This window comes from Penicillium robsamsonii (genome assembly GCF_028829455.1).
Source record: "Penicillium robsamsonii strain IBT 29466 chromosome Unknown utg000002l_segment0_segment0, whole genome shotgun sequence".
Classification (NCBI taxonomy): Eukaryota; Fungi; Ascomycota; class Eurotiomycetes; order Eurotiales; family Aspergillaceae; genus Penicillium; species Penicillium robsamsonii.
Genome location: NW_026643220.1, coordinates 2,336,374 through 2,356,725, shown reverse-complemented (window position 1 = coordinate 2,356,725; position 20,352 = coordinate 2,336,374). Strand labels below are relative to the sequence as shown.

The 20,352-nt window shown below is 50.1% G+C and overlaps 6 protein-coding genes across 6 annotated transcripts; 4 read left to right on the top strand and 2 right to left on the bottom strand.

The window, feature by feature from the left end:
- Positions 1 to 433: 433 nt before the first annotated feature.
- N7447_004132 (C2H2-type zinc finger protein) lies at positions 434 to 1,694 on the top strand (the record flags this gene model as incomplete). The annotated part of the gene is made up of 2 exons (XM_057228407.1): positions 434 to 980; positions 1,057 to 1,694. 2 exons carry the CDS (start codon positions 434 to 436, stop codon positions 1,692 to 1,694), a joined length of 1,185 nt encoding a protein of 394 aa, XP_057087748.1.
- A 1,561-nt stretch (positions 1,695 to 3,255) lies between these two features.
- Positions 3,256 to 7,796, bottom strand: N7447_004131 (chromatin-remodeling ATPase CHD1; the record flags this gene model as incomplete). The annotated part of the gene is made up of 2 exons (XM_057228406.1): positions 3,256 to 3,379; positions 3,433 to 7,796. The coding sequence occupies 2 exons, from the start codon at positions 7,794 to 7,796 to the stop codon at positions 3,256 to 3,258; spliced, it is 4,488 nt and encodes a 1,495-aa protein (XP_057087747.1).
- Positions 7,797 to 8,862: 1,066 nt separating this feature from the next.
- Positions 8,863 to 11,112, top strand: N7447_004130 (ATP-binding cassette domain-containing protein; the record flags this gene model as incomplete). Its single annotated transcript, XM_057228405.1, has 8 exons — positions 8,863 to 8,882; positions 8,943 to 8,967; positions 9,051 to 9,062; positions 9,117 to 9,519; positions 9,573 to 9,734; positions 9,787 to 9,883; positions 9,946 to 11,017; positions 11,089 to 11,112. The coding sequence occupies 8 exons, from the start codon at positions 8,863 to 8,865 to the stop codon at positions 11,110 to 11,112; spliced, it is 1,815 nt and encodes a 604-aa protein (XP_057087746.1).
- A 1,712-nt stretch (positions 11,113 to 12,824) lies between these two features.
- On the top strand, positions 12,825 to 14,661 carry N7447_004129 (Aconitase/3-isopropylmalate dehydratase large subunit alpha/beta/alpha subdomain 1/3; the record flags this gene model as incomplete). The annotated part of the gene is made up of 2 exons (XM_057228404.1): positions 12,825 to 12,851; positions 12,901 to 14,661. The coding sequence occupies 2 exons, from the start codon at positions 12,825 to 12,827 to the stop codon at positions 14,659 to 14,661; spliced, it is 1,788 nt and encodes a 595-aa protein (XP_057087745.1).
- Positions 14,662 to 15,237: 576 nt separating this feature from the next.
- N7447_004128 (snoRNA-splicing protein PRP40) lies at positions 15,238 to 17,757 on the bottom strand (the record flags this gene model as incomplete). The annotated part of the gene is made up of 4 exons (XM_057228403.1): positions 15,238 to 16,239; positions 16,299 to 17,373; positions 17,422 to 17,573; positions 17,623 to 17,757. 4 exons carry the CDS (start codon positions 17,755 to 17,757, stop codon positions 15,238 to 15,240), a joined length of 2,364 nt encoding a protein of 787 aa, XP_057087744.1.
- Positions 17,758 to 17,928: 171 nt separating this feature from the next.
- Positions 17,929 to 19,832, top strand: N7447_004127 (TRAPP trafficking subunit Trs65 domain-containing protein; the record flags this gene model as incomplete). Its single annotated transcript, XM_057228402.1, has 4 exons — positions 17,929 to 18,103; positions 18,160 to 18,432; positions 18,494 to 19,604; positions 19,664 to 19,832. The coding sequence occupies 4 exons, from the start codon at positions 17,929 to 17,931 to the stop codon at positions 19,830 to 19,832; spliced, it is 1,728 nt and encodes a 575-aa protein (XP_057087743.1).
- Positions 19,833 to 20,352: the final 520 nt, after the last annotated feature.

The window sequence follows — 20,352 nt, the reverse complement described above, 5'->3', positions numbered from 1 at the left end:
ATCAGATGATCATCATGTAATAGAAAATATTCGATGTTGCGTAGAGTTTATTATGTAGGGTAGTGTGTATAGAGGGTAAAGGCGAGCTCACCGTTGGGGTTAGTGTGGTGCACTAATACATAGGAGGTCAGTGCATTCGTAAGTGAACTAACATAGAATTGTTGTAGGTAAATAAGAAAGAGGCAATCATGATCAATAATAATATGGTCAATACCTATTCAGGAGAATAATGGAGGAAGAAAGGGAGAATGGATGGTGCCTGTTGGTTATAGTCAGCTATCGGTCACGTGAATCGGTCCGTCCCTAATTGATCACATGATGTGATATCAATGGCCTCCCTCGCGCGACGTCTCGGCGACGTCTCGGCGCAGTATAATAAACAGGTCAATCGTTTGTTACCTCTTCTTTTTGTATACGAGCTGTACCATTCACAATGGCTTCACGAGACTCTCCTGGTTCTCCGCTATCATCGGTGGGATCCCTCGAAACTTCAGACCATGAATCCATGAAGCACGAGAGCCGCGCGCATTCGCCATCGATGCCTAACATGCCCCCCTCCAAGCGGCGTCGCACTGGCGTTGCGTCCTGGGACCGACAGACTCCACTTTCCTCTGCCCAAGATGAAAACCACCCACCTCCATCCCCAACTGCCTCCATCTCCTCCGACAGCTCTGGCGAGATCCCCAACTCCCCCAGCATCCTTACTCTCCTTGGTACCAATCAAGAAGAAGACTACAGTGGACAGAGCACTGACCAAGTCACCATTTGCCGATGGGACGGATGCACCGCCGGCGACCTCGGCAACATGGATGGGCTGGTGCAGCACCTTCACAATGAACACATCGGGAGCCGACAGAAACGTTACTCCTGCGAGTGGACCGATTGTACCCGCAAAGGTCAAACGCACGCTAGTGCTTACGCCCTCCGCGCACATATGAGAAGTCACACCCGCGAGAAGCCATTCTACTGCACTCTGCCAGGTACGTGTTTCAGACCGAGACTCGAGTCCTCTAAACGGGGGTTGGAGATCTCGAATACTAACAATGAAACCTACAGAATGTGATCGCAACTTCACCCGCTCCGACGCCCTTACCAAGCACATGCGCTCTGTCCATGAGACCGACACCATGCGCCCTATCGACTCCATCTCAAAAGTCCACGGCGCCCCAGGCAGCACTACCGGCACCCCAGCCTCGAAGCTGCAACGCATCCGCTTGAAGCTGACCCAGCCCCGGGAGCCAGGCACAGAGTCCGAGCCACACACCGAAGCAATCACCATCGTACCAACCCCCGTCACAACCGCAACCGAGGCTCACGACCCCGACGAGACCTCGATGCCGGAGTTTGGCCCAGAGCTCGACTTTGACGATTCCGAGCTCCGTCTACCCCCGCGCGACCTCTACCGTCTCCTCCGTCGACAGATTGCCTGGGCCGGCAAGGAGGCCACACAGCTACAAGCCGAGTGGGAGACAATCCGCCCCCAGCGGGAGCGCGCATGGCGCGAGAAGGAGGCCATCTTTGATGACCTCATTGACGCGGAGATCAAGTTGTTCAGCGCAATGGTCGGCTCCGTACCCCCCGCCCACCTAACGACCAGCCTTGAGAAGCTGCAACAGCAGCAGCAGCAGTTTCAACATCAACAGGAACAGCTGGCGAAGGCGGCCGACGCGCCGACTGTTGAGGGGAGCACTTAGCTGACTCGTGCTGACTTCCTTCTTGCTTCATCCTCACTCCCCCGCCCTCTTTCCTACCTCTTTTCTGCTTCGCGCCTCCTGTTTGTCTCTAACCTTCTCTTCTCTGGGGTGTGTGCTCGCTGAGGTTGATCTCGGTTCTGCGTCAGTGCAATCACCATTTCTTTTGTTTCCCTCATATCCCGACGTGCATGGTGTTGATGATCGCGTTCTTTTATTTGTATTTTCAAGCCCGGGCAGGATGAATCTTGCAACGGAATGTATGAATAGCCAGTTTCTTTTTTTTTTCTTTGCTTTCTGGCTTGGCCTACTGGCCTTGCCCAATGTCAATCACCCCTATGGGTGATCAATACAACTATCTTCTCACTTATGCATTATAATGTAAGATTGAATGGAAGGATATTTTTTTTCTTGGTTTATGTATGCCTTTATTCCCCGCCAAGGAGCGACAGGGCAAGCTCAAAGGCTATCGGTGCAGCCGATTTCCTAGCGATTATGTCTCATTGTTCAGCACATATAGTTCCTAAACATGTCCAAATGAAACCGAAACTATTGGAATAGTCACATCCTCAAGTCCATCCAAGCTGGTGATCAAGCCAATATAAGAGCGTCAAATTCGACTTCGGGGCTAGGCTTTGAGGTATAGCCGGTGGGTCCACTGGTACCCCCAGGGCGCCCTCGAGACCCGCCAAGGCACCTCCAGCCTTCTCAGGGATGTCTCGGTATTCAATGGCAGATATATGTAGTATTTAAGAAATAATAATTCATACTACGTTCTAACCAGAAAAAAGCAAAAGAATGTCAAATAACATGCTCCCAACTGAATGATTCCATAAGGGAAACAGTCGACGCCACTCCATAAGATACATGAAAGAAAAACAAACTGCCCTTGATTACGGATGCCTCCATATGAAAGGATCCTAGTATGCTCGCAGCATACAAAGCAAACTAAAGCGAAGGGGATATGAAATGATTGGCTCAATCCAGGGGAAAAAGACCATGGAGAGCCAGTCCAAAACTCCCCCATTGGAAAACATTAAAACATCGAAAAAAGAAACCCCCAAACACGCCATGCAGTGATCATCCAAGACCGTAGGTCATGCTCATTTCGAAAATTCTGTCTGTGCTTTTGGGGCGCAAAGCCTTCGACGCCATTCGCAATGCCATGCAACAAGTTGCATCCATATGTACCTTCAACAAAGAGCAAAAGAGAGAGACGGATTTCACCTTGAGGACAGGTCAAGGAATTGTGCGATAATTGTGCCAGGTGTTTGAAGAAGATGACGATAACAGCAACTTCAAAACTCTCGAGTCCAATGCAAAGAATACCGGAATAACGTGGTCCAAGGTTGGGAGTGGGAACATTGTAGAGGGAGTAGAGGGAGCAGAGATTGCCAAAAAAATACGCTGGGTGTCTATCATCAAAAAAAAAGCGAGAAAAAGGAAAAAGGATAGGTAGATATCTGATATCAGAAACGCTGAACATGCATGTCATCAAACCGTGCTAAAGTGAAGTTGAACTGAAACAAAGAACACCTGTACCCATTGTGATGAGATACGGACCTCAAGCCGAGCTGCCATTAGAGGCCTTGGAAGCTTTACTGGCTTCCATGACCTTATTGAACATCTGCTGCAGCTTAGCACCACTGGCATCTTTGTTTGGCCAGTAGTTGAGTGAAACGTAATCCCTGGAAATCAAGTCAGAAAGTGAGATATAAATGTGATAATAAAGAGAACTTACCAGAGTCGAACCTCCAAAGAGGGCATCGATTGCGAGCCCTCCAGATTATTGCGAATGAATTCTCCAATCTTCACAAGTGTAAGACGGAGTTTCTGGGCCCGCTCGTTTTTGCTTGGGTAATTTTTGGCAGTGATCATTGACACTTGCTTCAAATTGGCAACAATAGGCTTGAAGAACATGAAGGCCATGTCTTCCTTATTAGAACCACCGTTCTCATGGCCTTTGCGGCGACGAAGCTCGTCATTAGAGGCATCAGATAGACGATGGCGTGGACGATCAATATCATGACCAGACCGTGAACGAGACTCATGGCTAGGAGTATGATGACGGTCAGTGCCCTCCCGGCTGCTATGCGTGTGGGGGCGAGGCCGTGATCGATCAGAGTCACGGTGACCCTTGCGGGGATTCTCAGGCCTGCGAGAGCTCGAGGGTGCCGGAGAGGCAGAGACACTGCCACTGCCGGAAACCCGTGAGCCACGCTTATTATTGCGGTGGTGATTGTCGACTGCCCTTCTTGCTGTAGCATTGTTATTGTACTTGTTTCTCAGAACAGACATAAGGTATTCAGCTCGTCGAACAAGGTGGACAGCCCCCGGCGATTTTGTTGCCTTCTCTTCGGTTTGCAGGCGTTGTGTCTTTCGCTCGACTCGGTGTTCTTCAAGGAAGAATTTATCGCCGAGGCCAAGCTCGGTGTCATCGCGGATCTGGGTCCACGCACCGAACCCATGACGTGCAATACCTACAAGAAGCATTCCGTCTTCACGCGCACCCCATTGGCAGCTGTAGTCCGCCAGTTTGGTAGCCTCGGGGAGTCGGAATGTCCTGAAATCAGGCAACGATTTGATGATGCTTCGGATAAGGCGCATATCCGGTGGGCGCTCAACGATAGTCCATGCGTTGAGTCGCTTGACACCATGATGGTCGAACAAGACGGCCTTCTGCTCTTTCTTCGTAGGGTTCCTGCCAGATTGTTTCATTGCCTCTAATTGATCCAAACTTGCTTGGACAAGCGAGTTTGCCTTATCGGTAATCTCCTGAAGAGCAGCACGAACGGTGCCCCGATCGCGAGTTTGTAACCTGGCATCCTCGAGAATGAGGTCTTCGGAGTCATCCATATCACCGTAGCGAAGGAAAGCTCGAGAGAGCGCACGGTATTCCTTTTCGCCGAGGGGGCGCTTAGGATCCAGTGAGGCACTCTCTTCCTCGCCATCGTCGATATTGACTTGAGCTCTTGCGAGTCGTTTCGCCTTGCGTTCCTCTCGTGAATCTGTCGTGTCCGCGGGGGCGTGGCGCTTGCGGGGTCGATTTTGCTCAATGACTTCAGCGAGATAATGATCATCATCTTTCCGCTTTTCCTCGGCCTTGAGCACTTCGAGCTGTTCCTTAGGAATAATGTCGTCCCAAGTGAGATCGTCAACTTTGATGTCGACAAAGTCGAACGCTTTCAAAAATTCTTCACCACCGTCGGCTTGAATTTGCTCGGCCTCTTCAGTTTGGTGTAATTCTGCGTTTGCGAGAACAGAATCGATATCAAGCTGCTCCAGTTTTTTCTGGTTGTCGGTTTGTTCGAACATCTTCTGGCCGCGACGCTTGAGGATACGAGAGATATCGTCTGTGGAATTAGGCTCCGCAACCACGCGAGCCATCTTGTTTTGCATCTCCGAGGCTTCTTTGTCCGTGACACCACGCTGGATGGTGATGAACTCGAGCAAGAGCTTGTTACGAGCTCTTTCAATGACTTCCTCCTCGATAGTGTCTTTTGAGACAAGACGGTAAACGCTGACAGGTCTTGTTTGACCGATTCGGTGAGCACGCGCCATAGCCTGCAAATCAGCCTGGGGATTCCAATCCGAATCAAACAGCACGACAGTGTCTGCAGTCATAAGGTTGATACCGAGACCACCGGCGCGGGTTGAAAGAAGGAATGCAAAGTCGGTGCTACCAGGAGCATTGTAGTGCTCAATTGCCAACCGACGAGCGGCAGACGGAATAGTTCCATCAAGCCGTTGGTATTTGTAACCACGGTATTCCATATACTCACTCAGGATATTAAGCATGCCAACCATCTGACAGAAAATCAAAACTCGGTGGCCATCAACGCTCAACTTGCGGAGCAGTTGATCGAGAAGCATCATCTTTCCACTGCTGGTGATCATGGCGCGAAGGATATCTTCTCGACGACTACTGCCTTCCAGAATCTTTGCTTCTGCGTTGGGGAACATAAATGGATGGTTGCTAGCCTTTTTCAATTCCATCATGATGTTCAGAAGAGACTGCTTCATTCCCTTATTCCCGTCGTTCAGAGCAGCGTAGTTTTTCGTCAAGATGTTCTTGTAGTATTCCAATTGGACGTCGGAGAGCTCCACTCGAATGATTTTCTCAGTCTTTGGGGGAAGATCCGACTCGACCTTGGACTTGGTACGCCGCAACATGAAAGGCTGAATGGCGTTGGTTAATTCCGCAAGTTTTTGAGATGCTGCCTCCGAATTCAAATCCATGTCGACGTCGACTTCAATGAGGCCCGGATTCAGGAAATCCATCAGTGCTGAAAGCTCAGCAAGGTTGTTCTGGATCGGAGTGCCGGTAATCAAAAGGCGCGCCTGGCATTTCCATTCGAACAACTTGACATAAAGTTGTGAGTCGCGATTTTTGAGACGGTGTGCCTCATCCACTCCCATGAATTGCCACTTGAATTGGCCGAGGAACGGTGAATCATTCATTGCATACTCGTAAGTTGTCAAAAGAACATGGAACTTTGGACGCTTGGGATTCCCATCGACCATCAATTCATATTCGCGCAAAACGGAGCGCGCCTTTTCACTGCCGTTATAAACCACGTAGTTGAGGTCTGGTGTCCAGTGATCAAAGGTATCAGCCCATGCTGGCATAGTAGACAGAGGGACGATGACGATGAATGGCCCTTGCTGCCGCCTCACATGGCGCATCCAGTTGATGAACGCGACTGTTTGTACTGTCTTTCCGAGACCCATCTCGTCTGCCAGAATCACATTGCGACCCCTGACCCAATTGAAAGCCAAGAAGTTTAGACCTTTGACTTGGAAGTCCTTGAGTTCTCCATTCTGCAAGAAGCTAGGGGTTCCGTGGATGGGCTCGAAGGATTTACGCGTGGCAACATTTATCTCGTTCTTGTCGGAGATGGGTTGCCGAGCAGTGCGATCCAAGAATCGATCAATCTCACGCTGTGCGATCTCACTAACCAGATCCTCGGGTTCCCAGGTACAGGAATCATAAAGGAGACGTTTCCATTTGACAAGGTATTCCGTGGTACCGTCCTCGCCATCACGTACACCAATGACTCGTTCAACCTTTTTGTAGTCTTCTATGGCCTCCACGTCTCGTTCGCGATCGAGGTTCCACTTTTCGCGGTCTTCAGGAGGGGAGTCGACACTATACTGCAGCCGAATGTCTTCATTGAGCACTTTGCGAACATAATTATCCACGCGTCGCGTGCTGCGGAAGTTGGCAATGGATTCATTGCTTTCCCACGTAGCATGATAGTGTGATTTGTCCTGCCACTTGATACAAAACTCAAAGTGGTTGCGGTCGAGATCTTGGACTTTGGGGTCGACACCCTCCTTGAGGCGGTGATTCAGGACGACGTCGACAGCAGGGCGAGTGTCCTCCACATAACTCTCCACCCAGTAGTTCGGCGGAAGATCTTCTGGGTCTTCGTCAAACATGGCTTCATCTTCCTCGTCATCCTCGTTGTAATTCGACACCTTCTTGGCGGTTCGCGTTGAGAAGCGAACCTCGTTCAATGAGGGCTCATAGCTGGCAGTTTGTTGGAGACGGCGTCTTCTTGCTTTGCTAGCACGAGCGCTCTTTCCACCATACTCGTCACTGTCTGACTCGGATAGGGATGACACAGTGGCCGATCGGGACGCCTTGGAAGGTTGTTGGGATGCATCTTTGCGCCGACGCTTAGTGCGTGGTGCAATAACATCAGAGTCTGAATCAGATGAGTCGGCAAGATGGCGCGTTGTGCGAGCACGCCCACTTCGTCGAAGTCCATACAGATCGGGATTTTGCCTGATCAGGTCAGTTTCGCTAACCGGTGACGATTTGCGCTTCGCACCGCGGTCGGGGTGAGGGGATGAAGAGTTTTCACGGCTGGATGTGTTCGCGTCATAATCGCTATTGTCCTCGGCTACGTCCTCATCTTCCGCATCTGAATCGGCAAACGCGCCATCATATGAGTCGTCCGCGGCGTCGGGTTCGGGGGAGGACTCGGAGACGGGATGAGACTCAATGGGCTCGGACGGACTGCGTTCACGTTGCGTTACTGCATCTCCATCTACGTGGGAATCGTCGGCGACGGGCGAGATAGGGTATCCATTAGACATGGTCGAGGTAGAACGAGGTTCTTGAGCAGATGGGATCACCATGCCAGAGGCTATTACCGAGGGGCAGTCAGCATTGAAGCTCGATTTGGGCTAGGAGAGGCATGAAAGAGACAGGGACGGGTAAAACAATGGCACGCGACCCAAATTGCGGTCAAATGGAGCTTAAAACGAGCAGAATGGGACAGGATATTGACTTTGATGAAAGAGTATGTTTTTTGATAACGGGTGGGATGGACGCGGCCAGGCTGGATGCCAAAGCAATGGACAGGTTGGTACACACAACCAGACTCAGAGAAAGCAGTAGCACGCTGCTTAATCCACGACAGCTGAAAATTGTCCCGATCGGAACAGAATAGAGGGGATTCAAGGATTCGTGCAGTGGGTCGACAAGCGCGGAGAAGTACCGCGGCGAATGCTTCGGTCGGCACGTCTGTGCTTGAGGAAAAGATTAAATCACTTACACTCCATAGCGTGGTGACCCCGAAAGCGGGGGATCTGTCGATCAATGTGGGAAAGTGAATGGTGGGGGAGGGGCGTGAAGCTGGAATCTTGGGGGAGGAGGAGACGAGAGACTTGGAAGAACTAAGAGTTGGGGACTGACTGGAGGGTTTGCTTCGGTTGGTTTGCAGGGAAAGTCGACACCCGATCTATTAGGCATCAACACTGCTTGACCTGATTGGGACTAGCGCATTCGCTTGGCGCCTACCATAACGACACCTCACGTGCCACGCGGATCTCGGATAAACCGCCAATCCGAGCCCAGGCCAACAGCCAATCACCGCCTTGATAAATAAGTGACGCAGTTGCGGCCTAAGGCATCACAGCCCACAGAAAGCAAAGTGCATTCAATTCTGCCGCCCCTCGTTCGTTGATAGTAGTGTTTCTTCTTGACTTATTTCTAGTCGAGTCTGTGCAGAGATACTTGGTGCTTTTGCTGAGCCCGGTTCATTTACCTGCGACAGCGCTTATTCGACCAATTTCAACTCTCCGCCCCTCCTCCACTTGGTGCTGATTCTTTTTTTCAACCCGCTTCATACACGGTTTCTTTGAACCACATCTACCCATCATGTCTGACAAGCTTACCCGGTATGTTCATGGAATCCTTCGAAGTCTCATATCATCAGCTAACGGTACATTTTTCTTTAGTATTGCGATCATCAACAGTGACAAGGTTCGTCGCGCAATACCCCCCACTAATAGGATTTTCTCGATTTACGAATACCTGGCTCACACCACATCTTTCCAACTTTACAGTGCAAACCGAAGGTATGCGATCTGATATGATATTTCATAGTGTTTACGGAGGCTAATTAGTTACAGAAATGTCGTCAAGAGTGCAAGAAGTCTTGCCCCGTGGTCCGCTCCGGCAAGCTTTGCATTGAAGTCGATTCCACTTCTAAGATCGCCTTCATCTCCGAGCGCCTGTGCATTGGTTGTGGTATCTGCCCCAAGAAGTGCCCATTCGGAGCCATTCACATCATCAACTTGCCCACCAACCTCGAGACCCAAGTCACCCACCGCTACTCGGCCAACAGCTTCAAGCTTCACCGACTTCCCATGCCCCGTCCCGGTCAGGTTCTCGGTCTGGTTGGAACAAACGGTATCGGAAAGAGTACCGCGTTGAAGATTCTCAGTGGCAAGCTGAAGCCTAACCTCGGTCGTTATGACAACCCTCCTGACTGGGAGGAGATTTTGAAGTACTTCCGTGGTTCCGATTTGCAGAGTGAGCACCATAGCCCTACCACCATCTCTATTCGAGATTGCTAACTAGGATAGATTACTTCACCAAGGTTCTGGAAGACAATTTGAAGGCTGTTGTGAAGCCTCAGTATGTTGATCAGATTCCCCGTGCTGTGAAGGGACCTATTCAGCAGGTGCAGCAGCTGATTGAGGCGCGCGCTGCGATGGGTAATGAGGATGAGATCATGGAAGTTCTCGGTGCGTTTCCATACTTGAATATTTTGGAATTCTTATGCTAATCTTTGTCCAGAGCTGAGACAAGTTGCGCAACGTGATATCGGTCACCTTTCCGGTGGTGAGCTTCAACGTTTTGCCATTGGTCTGGTTTGTGTGCAGAAGGCCGACGTGTAAGTTCTACCTTGGCTACAGTCATACTATTGAGTCGATTCCGTTACTAATACTAATATAGGTACATGTTTGACGAGCCTTCCTCATATCTCGATGTTAAGCAGCGTCTGGCTGCTGCCCGTACAATCCGCAGTCTTCTCCGCCCCGATGACTATGTCATTGTTGTCGAGCACGATTTGTCCGTCCTCGATTACTTGTCCGACTTTATTTGCGTGCTGTACGGTCGTCCTGCTGTTTACGGTGTCGTCACTCTGCCTTCCTCCGTCCGTGAGGGTATCAACATCTTCTTGGATGGTCACATCCCTACTGAGAACTTGCGATTCCGTGAGGAATCTCTCACCTTCCGTCTTACCGAAGCGGGTGAGGAGTTCATTGCCGACAAGGACCGTGCCTTCGCTTATCCCTCGATGGAGAAGACTTTGGGTGACTTCCACCTGAAGGTTGATGCCGGAAAGTTCACCGACTCCGAAATTGTCGTCATGATGGGTGAGAACGGAACCGGAAAGACCACTTTCTGTAAGATGCTTGCTGGTGCATTGAAGCCCGATGGCCTTATCTCCGTCCCCAAGATGAACATCAGCATGAAGCCCCAGAAGATCACCCCCAAGTTCACGGGTACCGTGCGCCAGCTCTTCTTCAAGCGTATCAAGACTGCTTTCCTGTCTCCTCAGTTCCAAACCGATGTCTACAAGCCCCTGAAGATGGATGACTTCATCGACCAGGAAGTTCAGAACCTGTCCGGTGGTGAATTGCAGCGTGTCGCTATTGTCTTGGCTCTGGGTATGCCCGCTGATATCTATCTGATTGACGAGCCCAGTGCCTACCTGGACTCCGAGCAGCGTATTGTTGCTGCTCGTGTCATCAAGCGTTTCATCATGCACACCAAGAAGACCGCTTTCATCGTCGAGCACGATTTCATCATGGCCACCTACCTGGCTGATCGTGTCATCGTCTTCGACGGCCAGCCATCCGTGAATGCTCGTGCTCAGACGCCCGAGTCTCTGGTCGGTGGTTGCAACAGGTTCTTGAAGAGCTTGGATGTCACTTTCCGTCGTGACCCCAACAGCTACCGCCCTCGTATCAACAAGTACAACAGTCAAATGGACCAGGAGCAGAAGCTGGCCGGTAACTACGTAAGTTTTCTACCTCACCCATGGATGCTATCAATTCAATCTATGAATGCTGTGCTAACTATATTCAACAGTACTTCTTGGAAGAAGAGAACTGAAAAGGGCGTTCACAACGAGCATCGTCGCCGCCGTCACAGACGTGATGGCCGCGACTTTGAGCAGCGGCGCAACAGGCGCCGTGGCGATTGGAAGATCATGTGGTTAATGGGGATCCCAGGCGTTTGCAGAGCCTCGGCGGTTCAGGGCAAAGGATTCCGTCACCGCGCCGGGCCCTCTTCCGGTGCCGACGACGGTCTCTCGGACGACGATGACGATGACGACGATTTAAATGGCAACAGTGACCCCGACTAGAAGGTAGTGACCTGCTTCACACCCTGCTATCCCTGGTCTAGTACGCTCATTTACTTCTGCGACCTGTGTCATTCGTCAGTCTATCAGCAAATACCTATATCGTTAGCCTTGCAACCTGCTTTGATTTGCTCTAGGTTTGTTTATCCAGAGTCATCGGCCCTCGGTTGGGAGCACATGTCTACAGATCTTCCACTAGCACCTGTTAAATTTAATGGTGGATCGGGTTTGGCATGGTTTATTGTTCCAACGGAGTTCTTATGTTTGCATTAGGTTGGAGGGTTTGGGTTCCCCGAAAAAAAGCTCTTCCATGAATTTTATGATTTGTTTAAAGATGGACTTCCTGTCGGAACGGATTGGTGACGAGGTTGTTTTCAGACGCGGGATGGCATGGAACAGGTCACTGCTGAAAAGCTGCCGGGTTCATTGCCTCTACGTCATATAGATACATAGTTTTTAACCCTACGTTTTGCAGATGCTCAAAAGTTCATATTCTCTCTTTGGTCATATTCTTTGATTCGTGTAAGTATCTGAACGCAAAGGGAAATGAAAGGTGATCTTCATTTCCTATCTCTCTATGGATCTTACGGGGTCCGGAGGTCAGTTGACGGTAACGACATCTGCCCACACCCTAAACTTCAGAAGAGTACATGCATATGAGATAGGAGAAACTGACCCTATGTTTCAGTGAAGAGAGAGTCCAAGGGGGGAGAAAGGGTAGTGAGAGGAGACAAAGGTGAGTGAGAGCAGCAAACAAAAAGTAGAAATAGGAAGGATGGAATGAAGGAAGATTATATGAATGATATAGAAGAGAGAGAGCAGCAGTCCCCTTGACCTCAGATCAACCCTATATAACCACCTATTTTCCTCATCTTTACTTCTGAAGATAAATATACCCTAAGATGGATCCGCGGAGTAATATGGGACTTGAACCTGTCGTATAATTATGTATATTAAAAGCCACGAGGGTTCTCTTGGAGATAGTTTTCTTAATCCACATGAGTTGACGCTGGGACATATAAATCTCGCTGGCAAAGTTCGCTTTTATATAAACAGCATGAAGCACCATTTCTTGCAAGTTATTATGTGACATGTTTTATAAATTTTCACATAAGTGGATTTAACATATTCCCCTTTGTTTTCATAGACTAGTTTTAAGGACAAGTCACGGAAGTCATAAATAGGGTCAACGGGGGAAGCTACAGTAAGTACATATACGTCAGATTTCAGGTCGCCCAGTTTTAATACCCGAGCATCATGATTTAATACTAGGGAAAACATATCTACATCGAGATAAGTGCATCTACCCCTCCATTCTGAAGGATTTCCTGAGAATTGCGGGGCCGGAAATGGACGAGCCATTAGCTATTATACAGGTCGTTCAGGAATCTCTCCTATTCTTAGAATCATTCTGATTTATCTCATCTCCGGCTCGATCTGCTACCATTTCAATTTCTTAGCAATGGGCGGCCACGTTCAAACATCGACAGTAAGCTCTCCCCGCCCAAACTAATTACCTACCCTCACGTTTGCACCAGAATATCCTGCCTGGACGCGCACTCTCCGGGTTTACCAAGTTGACCGAGGGAGACGTCGTTGCAAGCAATGTCGCCCTCAGCTTCTGGGGAGGAGTGAATCCTCAAACCGGCATTGTGATTGATAATCACCACCCCTTGGCCGGGAGCTCTATAAAAGGCAAAGTGCTAGCAATACCGGGTGGCCGTGGGTCTTGTTCCGGGAGTTGTGTGGTCCTCGAATTATTTCTGAGCGGGAGCCATCCTTGTGCGCTCATCTTCAAGCGAGAGGAGTTGATTTTGACCATTGGAGTCATCGTTGCCCAAGAAATGTTCCAACAGAGCATCCCCGTTCTTCAGGTTCCGGAGTTATCGTTCGAGACGCTTTTGGATCTACCAAGAGTTCGTGTCGTGGGGGATCAGATCCAATGGGCAGATAAGATGGGCTTGTATCCAATTCCGTCTTTGGATCTACCACATGTGCCCAATGAGTCGGACTTTTCCTCGGTCACGCTTACCGCGCTTGACCGCGAAATGTTAAATGGAGTGCATGGAAGAGCGTCCCAATTTGCAATGCGTGTGATTCTGCGCACAGCCTTGGTTCAAGACGTCACCGAGCTAATCGATGTGAAACAAGCACACATTGATTGCTGCATCTACACAGGACCGGCGGTATTGAAGTTTGCACAAACCTTACGTGAATGGGGTGCGAGAGTCCGGATTCCTACCACTTTGAATTCGATCTCCATCGACCGACGATTGTGGCGTGCACAAGGTGTTGATCTAGCAATTGCTGGGCCTTCTGAGCAGTTAGCCCAAGCGTACTTGGACATGGGAGCAAAGCCGAGTTTCACCTGTGCACCATACCAATTACAAAGTGCCCCAAGCTTTGGGGATAATATTATGTGGGCTGAGTCAAATGCTGTAGTATTTGCCAATAGCGTCCTGGGTGCCAGAACCATCAAATGCCCCGATTTCCTCGATGTTTGTGTCGCATTGACCGGAAGATCATTGAACACTGGCGTTCATCTCACAGAGCACCGAAAGGCTCGTGTCCAGATCCATTGCGACTCTATAGAGGGCTGGGATGATGCTATTTTCCCTCTCCTGGGATACATCTCTGGTGATATTTCTGCGGATCGTATCCCGATAGTTTCAGGTCTGGAGAAGTGCTTGGTGACAACGTCAGATCTGAAAGCCTTTGGGGCGGCATTCGCAACCACCTCCAGTGCTCCAATGTTTCATATTGCAGGCATCACAATCGAAGCGCGCAGGCTATCAGATATAAAGACGCAGCTCCAAGACACTCCAAAAATCCACATCACTCGGTCGGATATAGCTAGGCAATGGCAACTATTCAATCCCAGTGGGAAAGGAGAGCCAGAGCACACACCAGTTGATCTTATATCGCTTGGAAACCCCCATTTCTCATACGAGGAGATCCAGCAGCTTGTGGATCTCACCAGAGACCGCACAAAGAGTGAATCTACCATGTTGGTAGTGACATGCAATAATGAAATCTACACTCAAGCCTATAAAGATGGATTGATCACAGCCTTGGAGGAATTCGGGACCCAGATAATCACTGATACCTGTTGGTGCATGATTCAAGAACCAATTATCCCACCAAAGTCACAAATTATCATGACCAACTCGGCTAAATACGCGCACTACGGGAAAGGGTTGACTGGTCGGCGAATGCGGTTTGGGGGGCTGGTGCAATGTGTGGAGGCTGCTTGCTTGGGAACGGTGCGGAATAGTCTCCCCCCTGGCTCGAAGAGATGAAGTTGTGAGAATGGGACGCGTTATGGCTGCAACACCAAAGCAGATTTGAATAGTCACTGAGACTTCCTGGGCTTTGTGTGACTTGGCATATTTGATGTTACATAGTAGAGTAGATAGAATGCTGGGACTAGCATCACAGAATAGATGGCTGATAAATGACCCATATGTCACGTAGTTAGTTCACTAGTTAGCTGAGATAATCGATCTTTATCTTTATTTTCTCAGTGAGTAGGTCACAAGCCAAGGATGACTGGGAGATATGTCAGAGATCCTTGGTAAAAAATCAATGATCGGATAAACGGCCACATCTGCTAGAAGGGCAACTAGTGCAGCATTAGAGTGGTATTATGGGAGACTGAAATGGTCCAGACCGCAACTTTCGGAAATCACCAGGCATGAGGGTGAGCCCGAGCTATCTTTGTGCAAGTCGGAGTACTAGACGCCTAGAGGGTACTACCACTGGAAGAAAGCAAATGAGATTGCAACGTAGATTCAGCTCAATATCCTACATGTGCATTGAAGGGCAGAAATTACTTGCATATGAAGTCAAGTGTGAATGAAAATATCCACTCCCATCTACTCCTCTTCAATCTCTCCTTCCTCGCTGCCAGAGTGAATGGCCTTCTCGTCCTTCTTCGCATCCTCGGTTTCTTCTTCCGGAATAGCAGAGCGTTCCCGCCGGGGGGCTCTCGGACCCTTGCTGCGCTCTCGCTCACGGCTATCGCGTCGGTACCGTTTGGCAGATCGGCTAGCCACACTCTCGGTATCACTATCACGTCGGCGTCGGCGGTCACCACTGGCCACACTGCGAGTGTCGCCAGCACCACCGGTACCACCACCATAATCAAGCTCATCGCGACCTCCACGGGGATCACCGCGAGTGCGGTACAAGCGCTCGCGCTCGTCTTCACGTCGATCTGGGTCTCTAGTGCGGGGGCGGTCAAAGTCACGGTCCCGGCTACGATAACGGTCTCCACGCTCATCGCGACGGTCACGAGACGGGGAAATACCGCTGACCTTGCGGTAAGTTCGTTCGCGGTCGGCCTGTGCCTTGCGACGGTCTGCCTCGTATGCATCCATTTCCGGGGTGCGGTTGGCCTGGCCGCTGGGTCCTCGTCTTTCTCCTCGTCCACTGCGGTAATCACGATCACCACGGTCATAATCCCGCCGGCTTCCGCGGCTTTGGGAGTGTGCGTCGCGATCCCTCTCTGCATCCTCGTCTCTTTCTTTCAAGCGGCGAATTGCTTTTTCAAAGGCAGACTCCCGGAGCTCATCGGACTCGAGGGCCTTGTATTCTTCGTATTTCTCAAGACGAGGTTGGACTTCGGCCCAGGTGTCAGTGACCCGGACAGGCGGCTCTAGGCGCTTGATACGAGAACGCAGTGCGTCCACAGCGCGGCGCTGTTGACGATCGGCGGCATGCTTCTCGTCCTCTGTGCGTCGAACTGCCTTCTCTTGGATACGCTGGAAGATGAGGTTGAGGATCTCAGAGTCGATCTTGGAAGTGCGGCGGTCGGCGGACATGATAGAATTGAATTCATCAAATGTCGTTTCAGTCGTAACTTCATATCGTTTGTCCTGAAATCAGTTCGTTAGTATACGTAGTCAACGATTCAATTCAATCCGAAAGAACTCACATCCAGAACATCGAGCACGTCATTCCGAGGTCCACGCAAAGCGCGCTCTTCTTCCTCCACCATATCCCAGAACAAATCAAGCGGGGTCGAACCAGGCTGGCCCAGGATGCCATGGTATCTGGGGTCATCCTTGATGAGCGGGCAGATATTCATCCACTTCGAGCCCGCCTTGATCTTACCTTGGGATCTGAGCTCCTTGAGGAGAGCCACAAACTGCTCTCGGTTCTTGCGCTCCTTCCTGGCTCTGGCCGCCTTGTGCTGCTGGCGAGCATCGTTGAAAGCCCGTTCCAGAGACTTGATATGGTTTTCGAAGGCAGTCAGAATGTCAGACTTAGTCAGACTTTTGAACTTGTCGTCGCTTTGGAACTTGCTGTCGGACTGAATGATAGCATGAGCCTCCGACCAACGTGTGTATGGCTCCAGGTTGAGTGAGCCCAAGATGTTCATCAGCTCATCCATAGCGGCCTTATGCGTGACAGATTCTTGCTCGACGTGAGCCTTTTTGAGTTCAAGGATGTACTCTTCGAAAAGATGGCGTCTCTCGTCTTCCTCATTGGTAGACCTGAATGTGGTCTCCCCTTCAATGATCGGCCGAATTGTCTTCCATCGGCTGTAGTATTTGATTTCAGGGTGCCGCTTCAGCATAGTGTTGAAATCTGCACGAAGCTTGGCGAATCGTTCCTTCGCCCGGTCCTTTTCCTGCATGCGAACCTCGACCACGTATTTCTCGAATGCTGCCTTGCGGTCTCGCGGATCCTTGAGAGCCCGGTATTGCGGGTCCTTGATCGTAGCGCGCATTGTATCCTCCCAGGTCCAATCTGGTTGCACATTGTGGCGTTTGAGCAGCTTCATGAAAGCGCTCTCCGCCTCCTCGAGAGAATGATAGTCGGGATCCATCTGCGACTTGTATTCTGGAGCAGCAACTATGCCGTTTGTTTCGTATGACCCATATCCACCGCGTCGGTCGCCGTATCCCCGATCACCACGGTCACCTCGGTCACCTCGGTCAAAGTCTTCACGGTCACGTTGCTGAGGTTGCGAGAAGGAGGTCCCACCTGCCACAAAGGAAGGCGCACTATAATAGGGTTAGCATTGAGAGAAGCTAATTCGGGAAGGCACTTACGCGGGGGGTGCCTGGGGGGTGGGCGCCTGTGCAAGCGCATCTTTGTAGACTGCAGGCATCTCCCATGTGCTCTGCTTGGTTTCTGCGTGGTACCAGTACTTGCGCCCAGCATCTGTAGTATGTTCCTTCCATGGCTGATTTTCCAGAGCAAGCTGCAAAGAAGTTAGTTAAGCTCATAACATTTTAGTGTCAATTACAAACCTCAACTGGAGTCATCAACTCTTTAGGCTTGGTCCATTGTGTGGCTTTGGTCTGTAGATTGTAATAATAAACGCGCCCATCGGCATTTCGCGCCTCTTGCCATAGGGCAGAAGCTGGGTTGCCACTTGGATCCATTGTGAGCGGTGTTGAAGATACTAAGAGAGAGAAGTGAAAACGGAGCTTCATCGATGATCTCCGCGGTTATGCGCTTTTGGCGTTTCGCGTCAACCGTATCAACACTTATCGGTTATCTCCTGAGCTCCAAACAGCCACTCTATTGACTCCTTTGCGACATCCGTTGTCGCAATGCCTGGTCTGGAGATCCCAGGCGAATTCTTGCGTCATGCTATTCTTGATACAGTTGTGCCTCATGCTCCGGCACTCGACATTGAGGGCGCCCTGAGTTCGGCCCTGGAGGACGGAGCTGATGATCTCCCCTCTGTCCTCTCGTCCATCCCTCAACGGTCTCTATTGTTCTTTGGTATGCACTTTCAAAGGTTCTCCAGGGTTAGCCTCTTACTCATTGATAGCCATTAGATGAATTTCTGCCCGTCCGCATCGTCTTAAGACTATCTGATTGCTCAGAAACGACCCTGAAACACTATCTGCCACGACTTGAAGTCAAGCTCGACGTCTTTGCCGTCGATCCAGCGGAATCAGTTGGTGAAAATACCACACCAACTCGTGATATAATATTCTCGGGGATTGTTGGTGGAGAGGAGGATCCCTTAGTGGTCTTCAATGAGTTTGAAGGCGATGAAGGCAGTGGAAATCATGTATATTTGGTTTGGAACATTGAAACTATACTGCGTGAGTTATCTGAATTCCTGGGCTGGATATCATGAACTGAGCATCACTAATTGGTTGATAGGACGTCCCCGTATTCGAATTCAACACCCGTCACTTTTATTCATTGCCTCGGCCAGTCTGAACCCCACCGACAGTCGGCGTCAAGAGGATTCAGAGGATGACTATCTCCCCTCACTCGTCCCAGCATCGACCAACATGCTGCAATCTCTATCCACTGACAAGACTTTCAATCATAAAGAGCCTTTCCTCCCTGCTTCCAGACTGTTGAGGGTTATACCGACGACGTATAACGAGGATCCGATTTACAATATTCAGCAACAACATGGTCATCCATTTCGTGTTGTGCCCGCCGCAAGTGCAAGAATTCGGTATTCTCGGCTGAGCTCCTACACCGGTATACCAATGACTGTGGCCAGTCTTGACTTTGAGGTCACCCCTTACCTGGCTTGCGAGGTCTCCTTTGAAAAAGCGGATCTTCAGCTCTCCGAGGGAACGATCGAGTCGCTGTCAGACATACCGGGCCTGAATCTTCCTATTTCTTGCCGTCCGCGAGATGACGTGACCCTCATGTATAAACTCACACCAAAGTATGGCCCAGAGACCAATCCATCATCTACCGCGTTGGTCAGCATGCTAGACATATCTCTCGAGGTAGTGATTCTTGTGGATGACGACTGCAAGCCACGTATTGCTATGCAGTGGAGAACCAACGTCGATTTCTCAGTCGCCCTAAATCCGACTTATGGGGGGCCCAGTCCAGCGCTGCAAAGGACCAACCGCCCTACCAGTCTATCGGTGTCAACTCAAGTGGGCGTGACCCCTTCCCATCGAAGCTCATTACGAGAACGAGCATATTCGGTCACAGACGTGGGCATCACAATATCCTTCTCTGGACCTGTTCGTGTGCAGGTTGGCTCTGTCTTCACTTGGCAAGTTTTTATTGTCAATCGATCAAATGTTCCTCGCAAGTTCGCCTTAATCGCCATCCCCAAGCGGAAACGCGTGGACCCACGCGGGCATGTTGCTCGGCCTTCATCATCATCTATCACCAGCCGGAAAGAGGACCAAGTGGCCGAAGCGGTCACTGACGATAATATCGTGCATGCGAGACAAAAGAGTGTGGCTGGCCAGGAAGTGGAATTAATCAGCTTGAGCACTGATATTCGTGTGGGGTTAGTACTCTCTGCCGTGTTTCTTTCCCTTTACCTCTCTAACCTGACGTTTCTATTAGCCCTCTCCTTCCAGGAACTTGCCACTCGACCGAACTCAAGCTTCTTCCTCTGGCCACAGGCCCACTTCATTTGGAGGCAGTCCGGCTTGTAGATGTGAACACGAACGAAACGACTGATATCCGAGATCTTCCGGACATTTTGGCGGATGATCAGCCGCGCTCTACTTAAGAGCAGTCCAACAACTGTACATATATATGACATAAATCTATAGCTACTTTTGAAGCGGCCTCTCCTTAACGTATTGTTTCTCTGTAGTCTTTTATGGTATGTCTTAAGGTCATCTGCACCGCGTATATGCTCTTTTTGCAGATCTTCTAATCGATGGTTGCCACACCGGCAAATATTTAAGGAACCAGTAGGCTTTATATCAGTAAAAGAAACATTGATAACCTAGTACAAGTTATACCTGCTCAGAAAACACGTGCATATGGAGAAGCATTGCTAACTTTCTCCCTGGGTTTCAAGGACCTGATGCGCTCCAACTGGAACATGACGATCCTTCCAGCTACCCTCCCCGAGACAGAATCAACACATCCTTGTGTCTTATCCATGAGTGGACCACCGATGAGTCAGCAAACCTTTGCACCTGCTCCTTGAGAAATCAAACGACTAGCATTCTTGGAACAAGATCCAGTCAGTTCTGGGCGGCCAGGGTCCATCGATAGGCCACACCCGGAAGGTTGATTTG